This window comes from Aspergillus fischeri, genomic scaffold (assembly GCF_000149645.3).
Source record: "Aspergillus fischeri NRRL 181 1099437636249 genomic scaffold, whole genome shotgun sequence".
NCBI classification, from domain to species: domain Eukaryota; kingdom Fungi; phylum Ascomycota; class Eurotiomycetes; order Eurotiales; family Aspergillaceae; genus Aspergillus; species Aspergillus fischeri.
Window position 1 is genome coordinate 3,482,661 of NW_001509770.1, and position 16,414 is coordinate 3,499,074.

The following is a 16,414-nucleotide window of genomic DNA, read 5'->3' on the forward strand; positions in this document are numbered from 1 at the left end:
TCTGCATTTAATGCACTAATGCACTAATACAATGTGGCGCCTCGCTATGAAGAAGATGATGCATCCACCGGCACCGGGCCCGGCCCTGAGACCTGCTCTGGAGTCAGAATGAGATGTAGCAGAGGCCATGTGGCCATGACAACTTGGAGCCAGGTACAAATTAAGTCATCTCTTCACCGAGAGATGATGAAACGGGGAATTTGCGGGCCTCTACTCAGCCCGGAGCCCTCTTGTCAGAAGGCTTGGTCAATATCGATTTCAGCATCTGACTGGACGGGAACAGTAGTCACTGGGATAAAGTGAAACAGCGGCTTGCATCAATCACATTCTAAGCTTTGTTAGTCGGGATGTAATGGTAACCATGCAGGATCAACAAGCGTTGGAAAAGGGGTCTAGTGACTTCACTCGACTCGTCACGTCGAATAAGCAGGCAAGACGTGAATGGATGGATCCATTCTTCTAGTGAAGAAAATGACTCCGATGTCATCTCTGTCCCCTGCAGATTCTCATCTATCTGATGTCAATAATGCATCGGGATATAGCCAACTGCCGACTGCGGTTTCTTCATGGTTGGATCGCGCGCAGCGCACGAGGCCATGTTGCATTGGCGTCAACATACCAATACAACTATCGCCATGTTGTTGCATTATTTCCGTTGCGTTACAATCCCGGCCTGCTGATAGACTCTTATGCTGCGAAATTAGCCCTGAGGCATTCTTCCAGCTTATGACATCCGTCAAATATGCTGAGTCATGGCATGCCTCAAGAATGCGGAAGGGGGACAAAGCAGGGCTGATGCATATTTTACATCATACGGAGTTATGATTATAAGAATGATGACTAGATGGCTTCCAAGTCCTGTTTATGTACAAGTCGGACATGACAACTCCAATCCTGTTCCATCCGGCGCAAAATGGGCCGAGTTCCGCTTACTCCTCCGTCCAGCCTGAGCCATGTCCACCAGACACTGATGGTGGTACAAATGACGGCAGGAAAATACAACGGCGGGGCCGATGCGCTTTTCTTCGGCATTGTGGAAAGCCCCGTCGGTTTCAGGTGGTCCAACAACTTCCCGATGTTGATGGTCATGTTCCACATGCCCGTTGTAGTGCAGTGACGGACCAGCGACTGCGCCCACGGCAGCAGCTTTACCCTTTCCCCTGGCAGTTGCAGGATCAAATCTGCCTTCCAGCCGTTTGATCGCCCGTCGTTGCCGCTCCTCTTCCTGTCTTTTCTCCCATGCTTCCCAGTACTGCGACCCCACCCCGGGACCCCAGATGCGTTGCCGGCAGATCTCGCACACTTGCCCCCTCGGCCGCCATCCCCGTTGACGCAACCCCGTGACCTCCTCCACATGCACAAAGAGGTCTCGATCGAGCATGCCATTGGCCAGAGCCAGTAGAGATTTTTCATACGTGTAGGCGGAGAAGACCGACGCCAGGACGGCACGCAGCTCAAAAAGCGACGGTGACCAGCTGGCAGCTCGAGTGAGAAATGCACGTAGGATGCGGAGAAAGGTTACATCGGTCCGCTCGGCACTAGGTGTTGCTCCGCCTAGCTTGACAGTGCTGGACAGAAGAGCAGTAAATACTTGTTGAACCAGAGTGCGGACGGACGACATGAGTTGGGCGGTATTGTCCCCTGGTGAAGACGTCTCAGGGGCCATCTGGGTGAGTTTGTCGTCGTCAACTTGCTGTCCCCGCACCAGAGCAAATACACTGCTCGCGATGCGAACTACTGCTTCAATGAGATCCAGCCACAAGGTCTCGTTGAACGACAGAGGCTGGTCCAACGCGACCTTGCTGCCAGTGCCGTTCCTCTCCGGTCGCGACGTTTTGGTTGTCTGGCTTTGACTTTGGCACAACCAGATGCCAACATGCGCGTACTTGTCCAAGGATACAAGAAGATCGGTGATCGCTTCCGCCGTACTGGCTGAGTCGGGAGACTCTCGCGCACTCTGCAATATTCCCACCAGACCCGATTGCAGTGCACCCAAGTGAGCGATGAGCCGGTCCATTGCAGCTCGCACCTGGCCTTGTCTCACGAGCAGAATGACAGCCGCATCGACCACGCCGCTCTCTTCCATGGCAGGCAGCAACTCCTCCAGATGTACATCGCCCGTTCGCAAGTCATCCACAAACTCCGCAACGTGCGACGGGTTGTACCTGCAGAGCAGCTGCACATATCGCTCAATCATCCAGTTTGCGACGTTTCGGGGAGCCCCTGCTTCCGCAACATCCCGCGTCGGGCTTTCCACGACAACGAGCAGATACTGATACTGCTTGTAACTGTCGTCCTCCAGAGCCTTGAGGAATGTCTCGTGCGTTTCGGGGGCGAATTCCTGCATTGTCTGCGCGGCTTTTCTCACATCAATGCCGGCCAGTTGTCCAGCACGTCTCTTGATCACGTCGAGGACATCCCGTCTTTGCTTTTTGCCCAATATGGAGCCGGGACGGAGACAGTCCTGCAGACAAGTAAATACCGCTTCCTGCTCGCTGGAGTCCTCAAGATAAGTGAGTATCAACTCGGGGAATTGTTTCTCGGAGCGGTATGTGGATTTCAAGATTCGGTAGAAGCGAGCTTCCCGAAAAAGTGGGATCATGTTCTGAATATCCGGAGGATGGTAAATAGACAGTAGGTATTCGGCACTGAGCTCACAGTCGTCCGCCATCTCCTCACTCGGGTAGCGACACAGTCGCACCAGTACTTGATGAAGCGTAGTGCCAGACAGCAGGATATATTGAGGGTATTTGGGCAGGTTGCGCGCAACGAACATGTCGAGGTAGATGGTATCTGAAGAATCGAAAGAAGTAGGCGTCATAACCTGGAACAGAATGCTGATCAGGTATTGGCGGTTGATGGAGACTCCTTGCGCGGGGATCTCATCGGGCTCCTGGTCGTTCAGGAAACTATCCTCAAACGCCTCGTTCAACATGCTCATAAAACTAGATGCGTCAAACTTCAACATGGCATGCAAACTCGGAAACGTTCCTATCGCTTGAGAAGTGCCAGATTGGTTCCCTGAGAAGAGGTAGTCGTACAATGTTGTCTTGGCTCTCGTGGCCTCAGCATCGTCCATCTCTTCACCAGTCGGATAGATGCGGCCTGTGAGCACAAACGAGAGATATGGAAACATCTTTGCAGCGTTCGCATGTTGATTGGGCTCATCCATCGAATCCCCGTTGACCAAGGGTTCTGTCTGCGACGGGATGAGTGCAATAAGTTCCTCAAGTGGGCCCACGTAGTCACCAAGGCAGCGGTTCCATACATATATAAAGGCGTCGTATAAATTATAGTGTTTGCAAAGATTTGTGACCTGGTCAATGTCCATCGTCGTGGTATCGAGTAGACAGATGATCTCTTCCAATCGACTGGTCGAATGATTTGTGCTGAAGTGGTTGATTAAAGCCTTGACAGCAGTTGGAGGTAAGGAGCGCACTGCTCCGTCCACGATATAAGGCTCAAGAGCATCGAGGAAGACACCTTGCGAATCATGCTCCTCGTACCAATTGAAAACCTCGTCCCAGAGAAACTCGTCCTCCGCCATACTAACACAGGCGGATATCGAAACCTCGGCCAGCTCCTCAAGCTGACGGCTTTCGAGGCGCTCATTGTTGGCTTCTGCGTTGCGGCCAAAAGCAAACTTCAACGAGGCCAATACGATCTCCAACAGTTTTTCGCGAACAATAGGTTGCCTCAGCGCATCCTCTTCCGGCAGCCCTACGGTCAATTTCTCGGAACTACCCCTATAGTATGATGTCGCCAATTGGATGGCACCAATAAAATCACCGGCCTCCATGAGTGCAAAGAGCCGATCCGCCCAGTTGGAAAGACTTCCGACCAGTGCTTCATTGAAGCCCATCAAGAAGAGACGTCCTTTGTACGAGCGGAAACTCATGTAAAAAGCATCAGCGACAACGCCATGCATTGACGTATCTTCCTCATTCAGTTGCTCGACTAAGGAATGCAGCTGCGAGGAGAAAAGGTCGACATGGTATATGTGCCGATTCAGCAAATCCACGGCGTCGGTCACGCGCATAGAATGGTCCTCAAGAATCAGCAGCTGCTGAGTGATTGTGAGCACCGCCAGTACTGAGCGACTCAGCCACTGCACGGCAACGATTGCCTCTTCGGCCTTCCATCGGCTTCGTGGTGTGAATTCCAGAGCAGGGGGTCTATCTCCACTTGGCGGTTCATCCGTCTCCATCTCATCGACATCCAGGACTGTCAGCACGTTGGACCAACAATAAACAAGCTTCGTCTTTGAAGTCTCAGAGTCTCTGCCTTTCAACTTAATTGCTGGAAACCAGGCCAGCGCGCCCGTCATCGCACCGTGGGCGGCAACCTCTTTCGGGCGCGGTGACTTGTATTGCGTCTGCGCTACGGGCGTCGTGGAGACAATCACGAGGAGGTAGGGCGTCAGCATAGCGACCAGACCCAGCGAATCGGTTGGCTGTTCGACGTTACCAAGAGGGAGAGGCGAAAAGGCGAGGACGGAGCTCGGTCTCCGTGTGCGGTGACCCTCGGCGACGACTTCGGGATACCGGCCCAGGATTCGTGTTGTCTTCACCGTTCGACCTACTGCGCCCATGCCGCGAGTGGCCAGATGCGAGAAGGCCATTCCTCGCTTGTCAGCCGACACCAGCGCAGTGCGTCTCGTCCCCAGGAAGCCAAGGTGGATCACCGACATTCCTGCTATGTGACCATCGGAGGTCCGAAACTCGAGTTGATTCGCGGGTATTGGGGGTATGTGAAGGAAAGGTCGAGCAGATCGCGAGATCTCCCAGGTGAATATGTCGCCAGAGGTATGGCCCCCGGCGACTGTGGAGTGATCGGCCGAAAGTGCCAGCGAGGTGATGGCACCACATTCAATAGCTGTCGCAACAGTCAGCCTTAGTGTACTAAAGTGCAAAACCCCAACCAACATACCCTTTGTTCCTGTTCCGATGATGGTCTTCAAGCTTTGCTGGTAATCAAACACCAGAATGATCCCTTTAGACGTTCCAATCACAATACTTGTAGAAACCGCCATGCACGTCGGATGACCAAAGTTCCGCTTGCCTACTTCCGAGAATGCTTGCCCGGTAATCTTTCGAAGTTTGGTCCACCGAATTACATCCCAAGGGCCTTGAGGGGTTTCAGACTCTCCGGTGATCGGGGACATGCGGCTTGTAAGGGAAGACTTTCGCGAGTGAATATGCGACAGAAACGGCGAGGATGGCCGGAACCCGAGAGGGGAGGAGGAGAGCCTCGACTGAAAGCGGAGCTCGAACGGACGATGGGAAGGACTGGGACTAGGACGAGGAGATGCTCGGAGCGCCAGAGCACTGCTGCTTTGTGACGAGAGAATGGAGCCCTAGAACAATCAGCGGGTCGATCGACGGCATGCGGATTGCAAGCACACCGACATGTAAAGAAGGGGTATCATCCGGCGTCGAGGCTGTCTCATTGGGACTGCCAGCAGCAACGAGCTGCCCGATACGGGGCGTTACTGGAAGATTGGCAGCCTCGGTGTCAGACGAGGGCATCGTTTTATCTGGCGTCTGGTCTTGGTCGGTCTCTGGGGAGAGATCCTCCTCAAAGTAAGCCATTGTACCATTTTCCAGTTCATTGCGCCACCCATCGTCTCCTAGGGACCTATTTTCGGCCGGTATGAGAGCTCCCTCATCCTCCTGGCCCAAGTCCAGCTCATCCTCGCGGTCCCGGTCATCACTGCCCTCGATATTGGAGCTCATCGGCAGGACGTTCGCATAACCATCTCCCCTCCCTATTCATTCAAATGACGTTAAGGCGCCGTGATAAGGAACGAGCCCAAAGCCAGTTGCCCGGGATTTTGGTGTGGAAGATGAGGCGGGTGCGTGAAGGTTGACCGACGAAGCCGATCGCAAGGGACGGGTATTGGAGGTTCCAGGCGATAGAGATCGACACGGCGATAACTCGAATCAAGAATGTTGGGATCAATGGTAGACCGCAAACCCCATGGATACCTGTGAGACAGTGGGATCAATAACCGTGGCCGTTTCTCGCGTGGCGGATGAAGCAGCTCGTTGAGCTTCTAGCTGATCCGCCAGAAATGGTAATGGGGAGGCTGGCTTGGCTGCCTGCTAGTATGCTATGCTAGTATGCTATCATGTCACCAAGCCCACAAGCGAGCAGTCACAGCCTGCCACTTTCATCATTTGTCTATCTACATGTGAGGAGAATTGAGACTGAGAGGTTGCCTTTTGATAATGTTTGAATTCAAACATTATAGTATCATTACTGTTGATGTCGAATAAACCAGAAACAGTTAATCGTCAATCGTACCTGGATTGTTGATGGCCTGTACCTGAGATTTATGCCTAAGGCTGCCATCAACAAAGTATCCAAGCCTACCTCTCCTCTGCTACAAGAAGTAGGTAACTAGGAGTACGTATAAAAGAGCTTGGTTAATAATAATGCCATATTTCTTGCATAATCCAATACTAAACGATCATAATAGTCTTATCCATCCTCTCACAAATCCAAGCGAAAGAATGCAACCAAAAGCCCCACCCTACTCAAGGCTAAATATGCGAGAAACAAAACAACATCCAACCATTCATTCCACTGACTCAGGAGACAAGAAATCTTTAACCGCAATTCATCCATGATTTGCGGGATAGTTACAGTAACTGGCAGACGCTTGCTGGAGTGCTGGACCTGCAGGTGATAAACTCATCCAGTCTGATCATCCTATCAATCTGTCCCTCTCTCTGTCCATCACAAGCTAATTGTGCTCCATCCACCAACCACCGAGCTTACCCTCTACACGCCATGCCGGTACCTTGTCCCCCTCAGAGCGCTATAACCCGCAGGGTAGTATCAGCCTTCATCCAAGTCGGAGGCTATTCCACAAGTATCGATGTACATGATGGGAGCTGATACTACCCAGGTGGTCGCGTTGTGGTCACAAGGAGCTGTGATGTGCCGTGATCCAGGACATTCTTCAAAGAGGGACAAGGGCATGCATGATCTGATCATTCCAGTGTTCTTCTTTCTTCAGCTGAAAGGAGATAAGAATAAGAATCAAGCTTATCCCACGTAGCTTCGACCTTGAGCACTGTCTCTTCACATTACAGCCTACTTCTACCTCTCTACTCCAGAGTATATACTACAGCTCAACATGTCCCCTCTCCATTTCCTCCCTCTCCTCATCTCCCTCCTCCCCATCCCAGTCCTCACAAACCCCATAACCCCAAGAGCAACCCCAACAACCTGCAACGGCAACCCAGCCTATTGCACCCGCCTCTACTCCAACATCACCTTCCTAGGCGCCCACGACAGCCCCTTCGTCGGCCCCCTCCCGCAACAAAACCAGAACCTCGAGGTGACAGAACAACTAGACCTCGGCATCCGCTTCCTCCAGGGCCAGACACACAAGAGCCTTGACGAGAGCGACACTGCGCTCCGGCTATGCCATACCTCCTGTCTGCTCGAGGACGCGGGGACCTTGCAGTCGTTCCTGGAGACCGTGAAGGGGTGGCTGGATGCGCACCCGGACGAGGTCATCACCCTGCTCTTGACGAACGGGGATAGTGTGCCCGTGGCGCGCTTCGACGAGGCCTTTGCGGGGGCCGGGTTGAGGGACTATGCGTTTGTGCCGGAGGGGAGCCCCAAGGCGTTGGCAATGGATGCGTGGCCAACCTTGGCGGCGTTGATTGAGAAGGGGAAGAGGCTGGTGGTGTTTCTGGGTGAGTGTCAGCCGTCTATTAAAGGCACGTCCGAGGGGTATGTGCGACTGACCATGGATAGATTACGGCGCCGATGTCAACTCCGTCCCCTATATTCTCAACGAGTTCACTTATTACTTCGAAACCCCCTTCGGCGTAACAGACGCGAAGTTCCCGAGTTGCAGCATCGACCGTCCATCCGGTGCCTCGGCTGATGGGCGCATGTACATCGTCAATCATTTCCTGGACGTCGAGATCCTGGGCATCCTGGTCCCCGATCGCTTGCGCGCACCGCAGACCAATGCCGTATCTGGCAGTGGCAGTATTGGCGCGCAGAGCGCATTGTGCAGCTCTCTTTACGGTCGGAAGCCCAATGTCGTCCTGGTGGATTTCGTCGATCAAGGTCAAGTCATGAAAGCACAGGCCGCTTTGAATGGTGTCTGATTTTGTTGGGTGCTTTTTTTTGTTTGCTGATACCCTCTTGAGTTTATTCCATTCACCATGATTTCGTTAGAGATAGCAACCCTATGTCTACCTACTAGAGTGATATGTCCAAGAAGATTGTCTCACAAATTCTCTATTCCAAGTGCCAGAATTCAACGTAGTTGCTTTCATCTTCGTACCACTCCGGAACCCTGCTCCGGGCCATGATACAGTTCATCACCGCACATCTTTGAAAAAAGGTCGAATGCTCGGGTGATATGCGTCAGTAAACCTTGGGAATAGTCATAGTTGAACTCGGCTTTCATTCCTCCAAGTCAACTTGCATCTCGCGTTCTAAGACATTGACCTGAGCATTCATTCAAGATCATCTAAAGCCTCGTTATACATACCCCAGATCTTATTAGCGGAAGCCACGATAATCTCGGCTTTTGCAAGCAGCTTTTTTCTATATCGCTCAGCCTCCGTGGGATGTAGCTGGCTCTTTTGCGCTTTGCGAGGATTCGCCTGGCGACGGTTAGCCCCAGGCGTACTTAAAACAACCAAATGACATACCATCATCAGTACCGGGACAAGATCCTTCGCCTCTGCCTCCGCCAGGTCTCTTAAGTTCCGAAACCCATTTTCTCGGAGCAGTCGTGCTGTCCAGCCTTTCACATATGTGACCTGAGCCATCTCAAGTAAGTCTGCGCGCGCTCCAGCTTCCAGTCGATCACGCATGTGATCTAGGACCGCAGCAAGCATGCCCCAGTCCATGCGCTGGCAGAATTTCACCATGCCTGCCGCAAAGCCGTGACATTGCTGCGCTAGCGTCTGAACAGCGCCACGGGGGATGTTGTAGCGGCTCGCAATTGTCGATAGCGGCACCTCGTTACTCAAGTCGCGCAGTTGGAAAGCTGTGTAGGCCCGCCGATAGATAGTGGCCTGCTTAATCTGTTCTGGGTTGTCTTCTTTTAGCGACCCTCCACTCTGAACCCTGCAAACCGTCAGTGCCTCCATGCTCTTTACAAACGGAATTAGAACAATTCAGCGCACATCAAATTTACAAAGTACGGCTGAACACCGACAAACTGCAGCGCCCGCAGACCACTTTCGTCGAGATTATCCAGCTGTTCTCGGAAAATGAGCCAATCTATCTGGGTATTCATCGCCACTTGAATCGGTGTGAACATGTAGAAAATATGCATGTCACCATCCATGACAAAGGCCCGTAAGGCTCGTTTCAATTCTTCGTATACAAAAAGGCCATCCTCGGGAGCGAATGCCGAGGCCACTACGGCCTGCCCAAGTTTTGTCGCCTGGTACGATTCGTCCTCTTTGAAGATTAGTAGCCCTTCGTCAATGAGATCCTGCAGTGACGATTGCATAATCGAAGAGGCAATCTTCTTGTCCACCGTCCGATACAAAAGCGTGCATTTCACATATTCTTTGATTGCCTCGCAACCGGAGACCAGCCCCGTCGCAATAGCTTCCAAAAGCGCCCTGATCATACATCAGCCACTGTCCGTATAGCAGTGCTTTGAAGACAAAATACCGTTTTAGACCTCTCTTCTCCGGTGCTAGACAACTTTCAATGGCCGGCATATCGGCTTCGAGAAGGTCACAAACAGCTTGTATATCAACTTTTCCGCATATCAGATACGTCTCACCGGCGTTGTCCTTGCCCTTGCGGCCCGCTCGTCCGCACATTTGCCGCCTTATCTCTCTCGTTAGCTCGGGTCACAGAAATCAAAGTAGGCGGTTCTTACAGCATCGCCGGTCCGACCAACTCTCGGCCCATGCGTGCTCCATTAATGATCACCCTCCTCGCCGGAAGATTGACACCCGCTGCCAGACTGCATGTGGCCACAATAACTTTCAAAACTCCTTGATCATATGCTTGAGCTATCAATTCCCGCTCTTCAGTTGTCATTCCTGCGTCTGTAGCCGAGTTAGGTCGTCGACGTAAGCTAGTAATGTGAGCACCTACGGTGAAATCCGACACCCTTGAGTATGGTGTTTTCTAAAACTGGATCAAGGCCGCTGGGAAGGCTTCTGAGATCGGCAAGGAGGTCCAATCTCTTGCTCAGTTCATCGGCCTCCAATCCAGACACTGCAGGCATAGCTTCGCTGATGATTCCTGCACTGATCTGGCAACCCTGCCGACTTCCGCAGAATACCAAGGCACCATACCCTGCTGCAGCAGTGTCGACGGCCAGAGCCACCATTGCATTTGTCATGGGGTTTGCAAGTTCTCGGTGTTTTGAACATTGTATCATGCGGTGTGGAGGTATAGTATCCGTCAAGGAAATCGTTTTCATCGACTTCAACCTAGTGATAGTCTGGAACAATTGGCGCGAAGTTGCAGCAGGGTAAATAGCGTTCTCGTAGACCAAGTACTCGTCGATTGGAACCGGTCGATAAGTAGAAATAAAGTACATTGCATTCATCCAGTCCGCCAACAGTTCCGTATTCTGTCCTTGAGTTAGCGGTCCCCAATCGAGATACAAAAGTGATCACTTACAGAAAGGGTGGCACTCATGCCAATAATCTGGATGTCTTGTTGCAGCAACAGCAATTTTGTCACCATCAGTTCGAGGATGTAGCCACGATGCTCATCGTCCAGCATGTGTAATTCGTCCAAGACAACGACACCCAAGTCTCCGATAGAGCATTCTTCAACAGCGCTATTAATCAATGAGTTTGCCTGGAAGGCCGTGTCAATAATCAGTTCAACTTCCTTGATGGCCGTTGGGCAAGACAGACCTTCTCTATCGTGCAGACGGCAATATCCGTGTCAGCCCAAGAGGCAGCGGTCCTACTCCCGCCAAAGTATCCTGTGACCCGAATAGATTTCTGTAGCTTTTTCCAGCGCTGGTAATATGGCTTTGACCGAGCTGTTTCGTCATCATCGTCAGGGACATTCTTTTCAACGTTTTCCACAATGCGTCTGAGCCACTTCAGCTTTTCTTGAACGAGTGCCACATACGGAAGGACAAGGATCGCCTTGCGAGACGGATGTTCAATGATGCGCTTCAGCATCAAGACATCGGCCACGAGGGACTTGCCACCTCCAGTAGGTGCTGTATAGACAAGATGCCGCTCCCCTTCGAGGAGTCCTCGAGCGAGCAAACATGACGCCTGCCACGGGTAGATGCTGGTAACCCCAAGAGCAGCAAAATTGGCCACCAGAGCAGGTGGCAGTCCATATCGGGGGTTTTTAAGAAACAGGAGAGGATTTTGACTGGAACCCGGTACGGCGTTATCTGTCCTTCCTGGTTGGCTGCCTTCTGGAGGTACGGCGGCTGCAACCTGATGAATCTCGCTTGCGACCAGTCGGTTTCTCTGAGAAGTTACTGAGGGACGAAAAAAGTCGACCGCGCGAGTATCCAGCAAACCAGCCTTGCTGTGATCAATTTCCTGTTTGAGGTTCGCGACCTTGGAAGAGTCATTTGGGGAATGCTCTGTAAGTCGCTTTTGTCCTGCCAGTGAGGCTACATCATAAGTCTGCTGGCGAGCCACATCGATGGAGGTCTGGAAGCCATGAATTTGGAATGGCTGCCCCGACATCCCTTGAGCATCTGTATTGTATGCTAGAATAAGGTGCGGTGTACGCTTAGCAAGTAATCGGGTTCCAAAGGTCCTTGGCGCTATACAGGATGCTGAAGGTTGGGCGCCAAACAATGGAGTGGGTGCACTGAGTTATCGTATCAGATCCGTCCAGACTCCTCCAGCATATTGACCATTTAACCTGCTTTAAATTCCAATCAATCAAAATTCTTGAGAATCATCGCGTTCATTTCTCTGTTCTTTTTACTTGCACAGGACATAATTGCATTCAAGGCAACAGCGCGGGTGCACCGCGTTAGTTTCGGGAAACTGCAGTCGCGCATATGGAAAAATAACAGCCTGAGGCAATGAGGCAGCAAGGCAGATATGGCGGTTACTTGAGCCTGGTAAGGATCCAAGGCACTTAATCATTATTAATTGCTGCTTACCGTCTGCACTCTGCAGGGCGGAACGTTCCTGGATCAGCTCCGTCCAGCCAACCGGAGCACGCTAGATACTGACTTACTGATCCGCGAGTGGCCACCTAGCCAGCAGCCACCAGATAGCACTAGTAGATAAATATCCAATGATTCTCATTCACTACATGAGCACGCTAGACAAAGTAGGTATGGTGGCTTAAAGGGCTCATTTACCTAGCCCAGCAGGTTGGACACCTATGGTTGAGCACGGACAGGTTATTTGTGTGTCTACACCGTCTAGGGAGGTTGACTCTGGCCATATGCTGCATCTCTTCTCCTGCATCTGTTTCTATCTCATCCAGTATAGAGATTAATGGTTCATTCATCTCTTCACAAACATTATTAATACGGAATATTAAGAGCATATCAATATAGTTATCCAACTTCAAATTGCCTAGGGCTTGTTTTGATGAATCATCATTGATGCTTGGCTACGCGGTCGCCTAGTATGCACGATGTGGTACAGTGGCTTCTGATAGTCACCACTTACCTGATGTAAGTGGTAACCGATAACCCCTAAGTTCAGTTGCTAGAAATTGTTCCCGAGAGTAGGATTATTCAATACTACTGGAACACAATTATTCCACTGAGTATTTCACTGCCATATGCAACGCGGTAACGGATTTTCTGAAGTGTACCCGAGGATGAAATCCAGCGCATGTACGGAGTACCACTAGTCGCATGTAGCTAACTTACTTCTGTCCAGTATCTAGCACACATGACTCGATACCCCTCTTAACTACTGTGTAGTGTGGATGCATTCGATCGATGTGGATGCACACCGTATCTGCCAACGAAGTCTCATGGCCAGGAGTATTCCTAGATCGATGTAACTAAGCTCCCCTATCGAGTCTGGAATACAACTCTCAAGCCCGGCGGATACTCGCGAATTGAAAAGGTAGACAGTACTGGATCGCGTTTGAGATCCTTTGCTCTTTTTCTTCTTCAAAGGACATAAGGAGCATCGCCAAGACCCGCTTCAGTCCCCTTCATTTGGTGCATGTGCGCTCCGTTCTGTTGAAGCTGTGCTTTGCTCCGTGCATCCGGACTTCCTCGGTTAAATGCTTTCTACGACCATATGTCCACGAAACAATAAGTCAAGGCGGCAATGTGAGATAGACAAGCAAGGACAGCAGGCGAGCGAATGGTGCAGAGATAGAGTGCCAAATGGCAAAGAGTAGAATAGTGCCCATGGTCCGGACCACTTTGACCCTTAGTCATACGGTCATCCGTAGCCCTGGGTCGTCGAAGTGACTGACGAGCACAACGACACGGGCGGCTATACAGCAGTGAATTAATTTATCCAATTTGAACATCATAATATGTCTAATTATAGAGATACAGGTTGACCTAATAAGTCGGCTTGAGGTGCGCTTGTGCTGATATTAAAATTGGCGTCATTCGGAGATATATATCCATATAGTGTAGTCACCTCCTTCCTGCCCATGAGTGGACAATGTGAAGTCATGGGCGCCGACAATAGACAATGCGATTGAATTGAACCCGATTATTTTTTCCGTATGTTCCCCAATGTATTAATATCTCCTATTTACAAGGAAAGACTATCATCACACGACTGTTCCATGAGTTGGTTTAGCTCACACTATGGTATATAGGTATGACTACACCTGCCATCGCCACAGTCAGCAGCAATCCTCCACAATGCCGCTCCCAATCTCCATATGAGTTGTCCCTGATTTAGTCGCGAAACACGCGAACAGGAGGCTGAGGAGTACGAGCGTCTCAAGATCTTACACTATCGCTAAATCAAGGTAACAGCATGAGGCAAACATTCGATCAGATCTCACAAGACTCCGTGAACCAAGCATCTCGGGGACGGGTGAAAAAACCTGACCTCCATGGCTAAATCCTATTTGAGGACGGACAATTTGCTTTGGTGGTGTGTGCACATCGAGCTCGAACCAGCAATAATAATGTCTAACAATGGTGGCCACTCCGTCAGAAACGTGAGCGAAAAGCAATCATTGGTTATCATGGCATAAGGACTATGATTAGCCGAGTCTGACGTGGTTTAGGTATGATCTTCAGACAACAAGCGGTATCAAGGAATCCGCGAGGCAAGCAGGTAGTCATGAGCATGCATTTCCCTCAGCCCAAGAGTAAAATAATTCTGACTAAAACTAGGGAATGATTTCTGAATGATATTGAAGAGGAAACCGGGATCGCAGTCCATAATAAGCAAGTGTGGGATTGTTCGCAGTTATTTCCGTCGAATAATAAAAAACCTTAGTTCCAGCCAAGACTATTAATATGGAGCCAGCCAAAAGTCCGCTGCCGCGGGGATCCCCAGCAAATGCATTTCACTCCTGCACTAAGCCACACATATCGCAGTTCGCGCTGGTAATGTGATGATCTTTCTCTACCTAAGAGAATCGAGATAATAATAACCATTCACTACTGCCCGGTTGGTCCAGCATATTGAGTAGAAACCATGTATTTTAATAATCCGACCGAGCGCCATGCAGAGGCCCTACCGGAAGGCCCTCGCTTGACTATTCGAGTCAAATCATCGACCGTCCCTATCACTTCATTTCGGGTTGCGGGCAATATTCGGTCGTACAAGAAGTCTGATACTCCCTCCCCCCTTTACAAGCGAATCATCTGAAACTGAGTAAGGACTAAGGATTTCCTATCGTTGCCCTTTGTTTGTATTGAAAGTGGCGTTTGTCCACACACAGGCGGTATTCATTCTTCGGATCGATAGTAGCTAGTGCGAGGGGTCCCAGCCATACCAGACGAAAACTTCGAAATTTTATTTGTAGGTAGAGAGATACCTAAGCCAGTTTTCAGTCGGAACCTTGGCCTCCTATATTTTGTGATTTCTTCTGAATACTGTATGTATCCAACGTTGTCGCTTTAGTGAAAATTTTGGTAGATCTATATATTCCTCCTGTAATGCCATAATTTTTCGCACATTTGTCATTCATACGCATCCTCCTCTATCCAGTAGAGCGGAATCTAGCCGTATGTATGATACCAAGTTCCTGTGCGACTATATCAACTCTTTGGACGCCAGAGTACCTCTCGGCCGTGTCGACGACGGAGCATAACCGCGCACCACACTCCTGGATTCTTTTCCCAATGAGGCTATCGACATCAATAGGTTCATCATATTGTATCTTCAGGAAGTCCAGGGATTTTTGATTTCCCTGGAAAGGCGGAACAAGGTCGTATGGCTTCTTCCAGGACCAGATGGTGACTACGGGGAGAAGCAACAGCCAACACGCATGCTGCCCTACGTAACAACATTCCAGCCACAACCTAGACTGAGGCTTTTCCCGTCTCTTTCCCTTTCCCATATTTTACCATACATTTTCCGGATCAACTCCGGGTTCTCATCGAACCTCGCAGGTACTTATAGCCTTATGTAGTGTACATTGACCATGGTGGATGGGATCGTTCACTTTATACTATAGATAATGGGGGCCCTCATAATGCATTACTTTTCTATGGCCCCATGTTCAGATATCATCTCAATTGTCATCATGGTTCTTTGCATCGGGTCGCTCGGCCCACAACAGACACACGCACACACACAACCCTTTCGAGGTGACTAAATAATCAAACAAACCTGGCGGGAACCACCCATATAAAACGACTAGAACTAAACCTGCCTACATGAGTAAATTCTCCCGCTAGCACCAATACGTAGATCACCCAACGGGTCAACAGCCGCCTTAACCCTTAAGACTGAGCAAGGGGACCAAGAGATAGTTAGCGTGTAAAATAATAATAACCGGTCCTGTGTACGGAGTATCTATCGAGTCTACGGAAAAGCTGCCTGTCCAAGTGTCCAGTGTCTTGGTATTCGAAGAGAACCAGAATCTACTAAGGAAGAAAAAATAACCAAGCATAACGGTGCGGCTGGATCAGCACAGCACACTGGAACAATCCAGTCCTAGGTACCTTAATCTTGTATGATACAATCTATCCATCAAACCAAGTCAAGAAATATCATTGAGGATAGGGAGGCCGATTGCACATCCTGGTACGGAGTAGTTCAAGTCTTTCAAGGGCTCTTCTACCCTCAGATTTCCCGCCTCACTCGCTCGCTCTCTTTTGGTTCTTCTTACCCTTCTTCCATTTTCCTACCATCCTTGACTAAACGCTGTACTCCGTCGTAGTAAATCTCCTCTGGTTCGTCCTTTGGTGGAGGACCCGTCATATTAACATATCGGGACTAGGGGGGCAAAAGGGACGTGGTCTGGTCGGGATCCTCTCATCCTCTAGTTAGACGGATTTCCTGATTCTCAT

General features: G+C 50.4%; 3 protein-coding genes across 3 annotated transcripts, besides 1 other annotated feature; 1 reads left to right on the plus strand and 2 right to left on the minus strand.

Annotated features, from left to right (window-relative positions):
• Positions 1–862: 862 nt before the first annotated feature.
• NFIA_019470 (CORVET complex membrane-binding subunit VPS8) lies at positions 863–5,735 on the minus strand (the record flags this gene model as incomplete). The annotated part of the gene is made up of 3 exons (XM_001265139.1): positions 863–4,875; positions 4,930–5,356; positions 5,409–5,735. The coding sequence occupies 3 exons, from the start codon at positions 5,733–5,735 to the stop codon at positions 863–865; spliced, it is 4,767 nt and encodes a 1,588-aa protein (XP_001265140.1).
• A 367-nt stretch (positions 5,736–6,102) lies between these two features.
• Positions 6,103–6,128: a microsatellite.
• A 1,016-nt stretch (positions 6,129–7,144) lies between these two features.
• On the plus strand, positions 7,145–8,135 carry NFIA_019480 (uncharacterized protein; the record flags this gene model as incomplete). The annotated part of the gene is made up of 2 exons (XM_001265140.1): positions 7,145–7,712; positions 7,774–8,135. 2 exons carry the CDS (start codon positions 7,145–7,147, stop codon positions 8,133–8,135), a joined length of 930 nt encoding a protein of 309 aa, XP_001265141.1.
• A 354-nt stretch (positions 8,136–8,489) lies between these two features.
• Positions 8,490–11,681, minus strand: NFIA_019490 (DEAD/DEAH box helicase; the record flags this gene model as incomplete). Its single annotated transcript, XM_001265141.1, has 8 exons — positions 8,490–8,639; positions 8,688–9,108; positions 9,168–9,614; positions 9,667–9,828; positions 9,881–10,052; positions 10,102–10,585; positions 10,636–10,818; positions 10,878–11,681. 8 exons carry the CDS (start codon positions 11,679–11,681, stop codon positions 8,490–8,492), a joined length of 2,823 nt encoding a protein of 940 aa, XP_001265142.1.
• Positions 11,682–16,414: the final 4,733 nt, after the last annotated feature.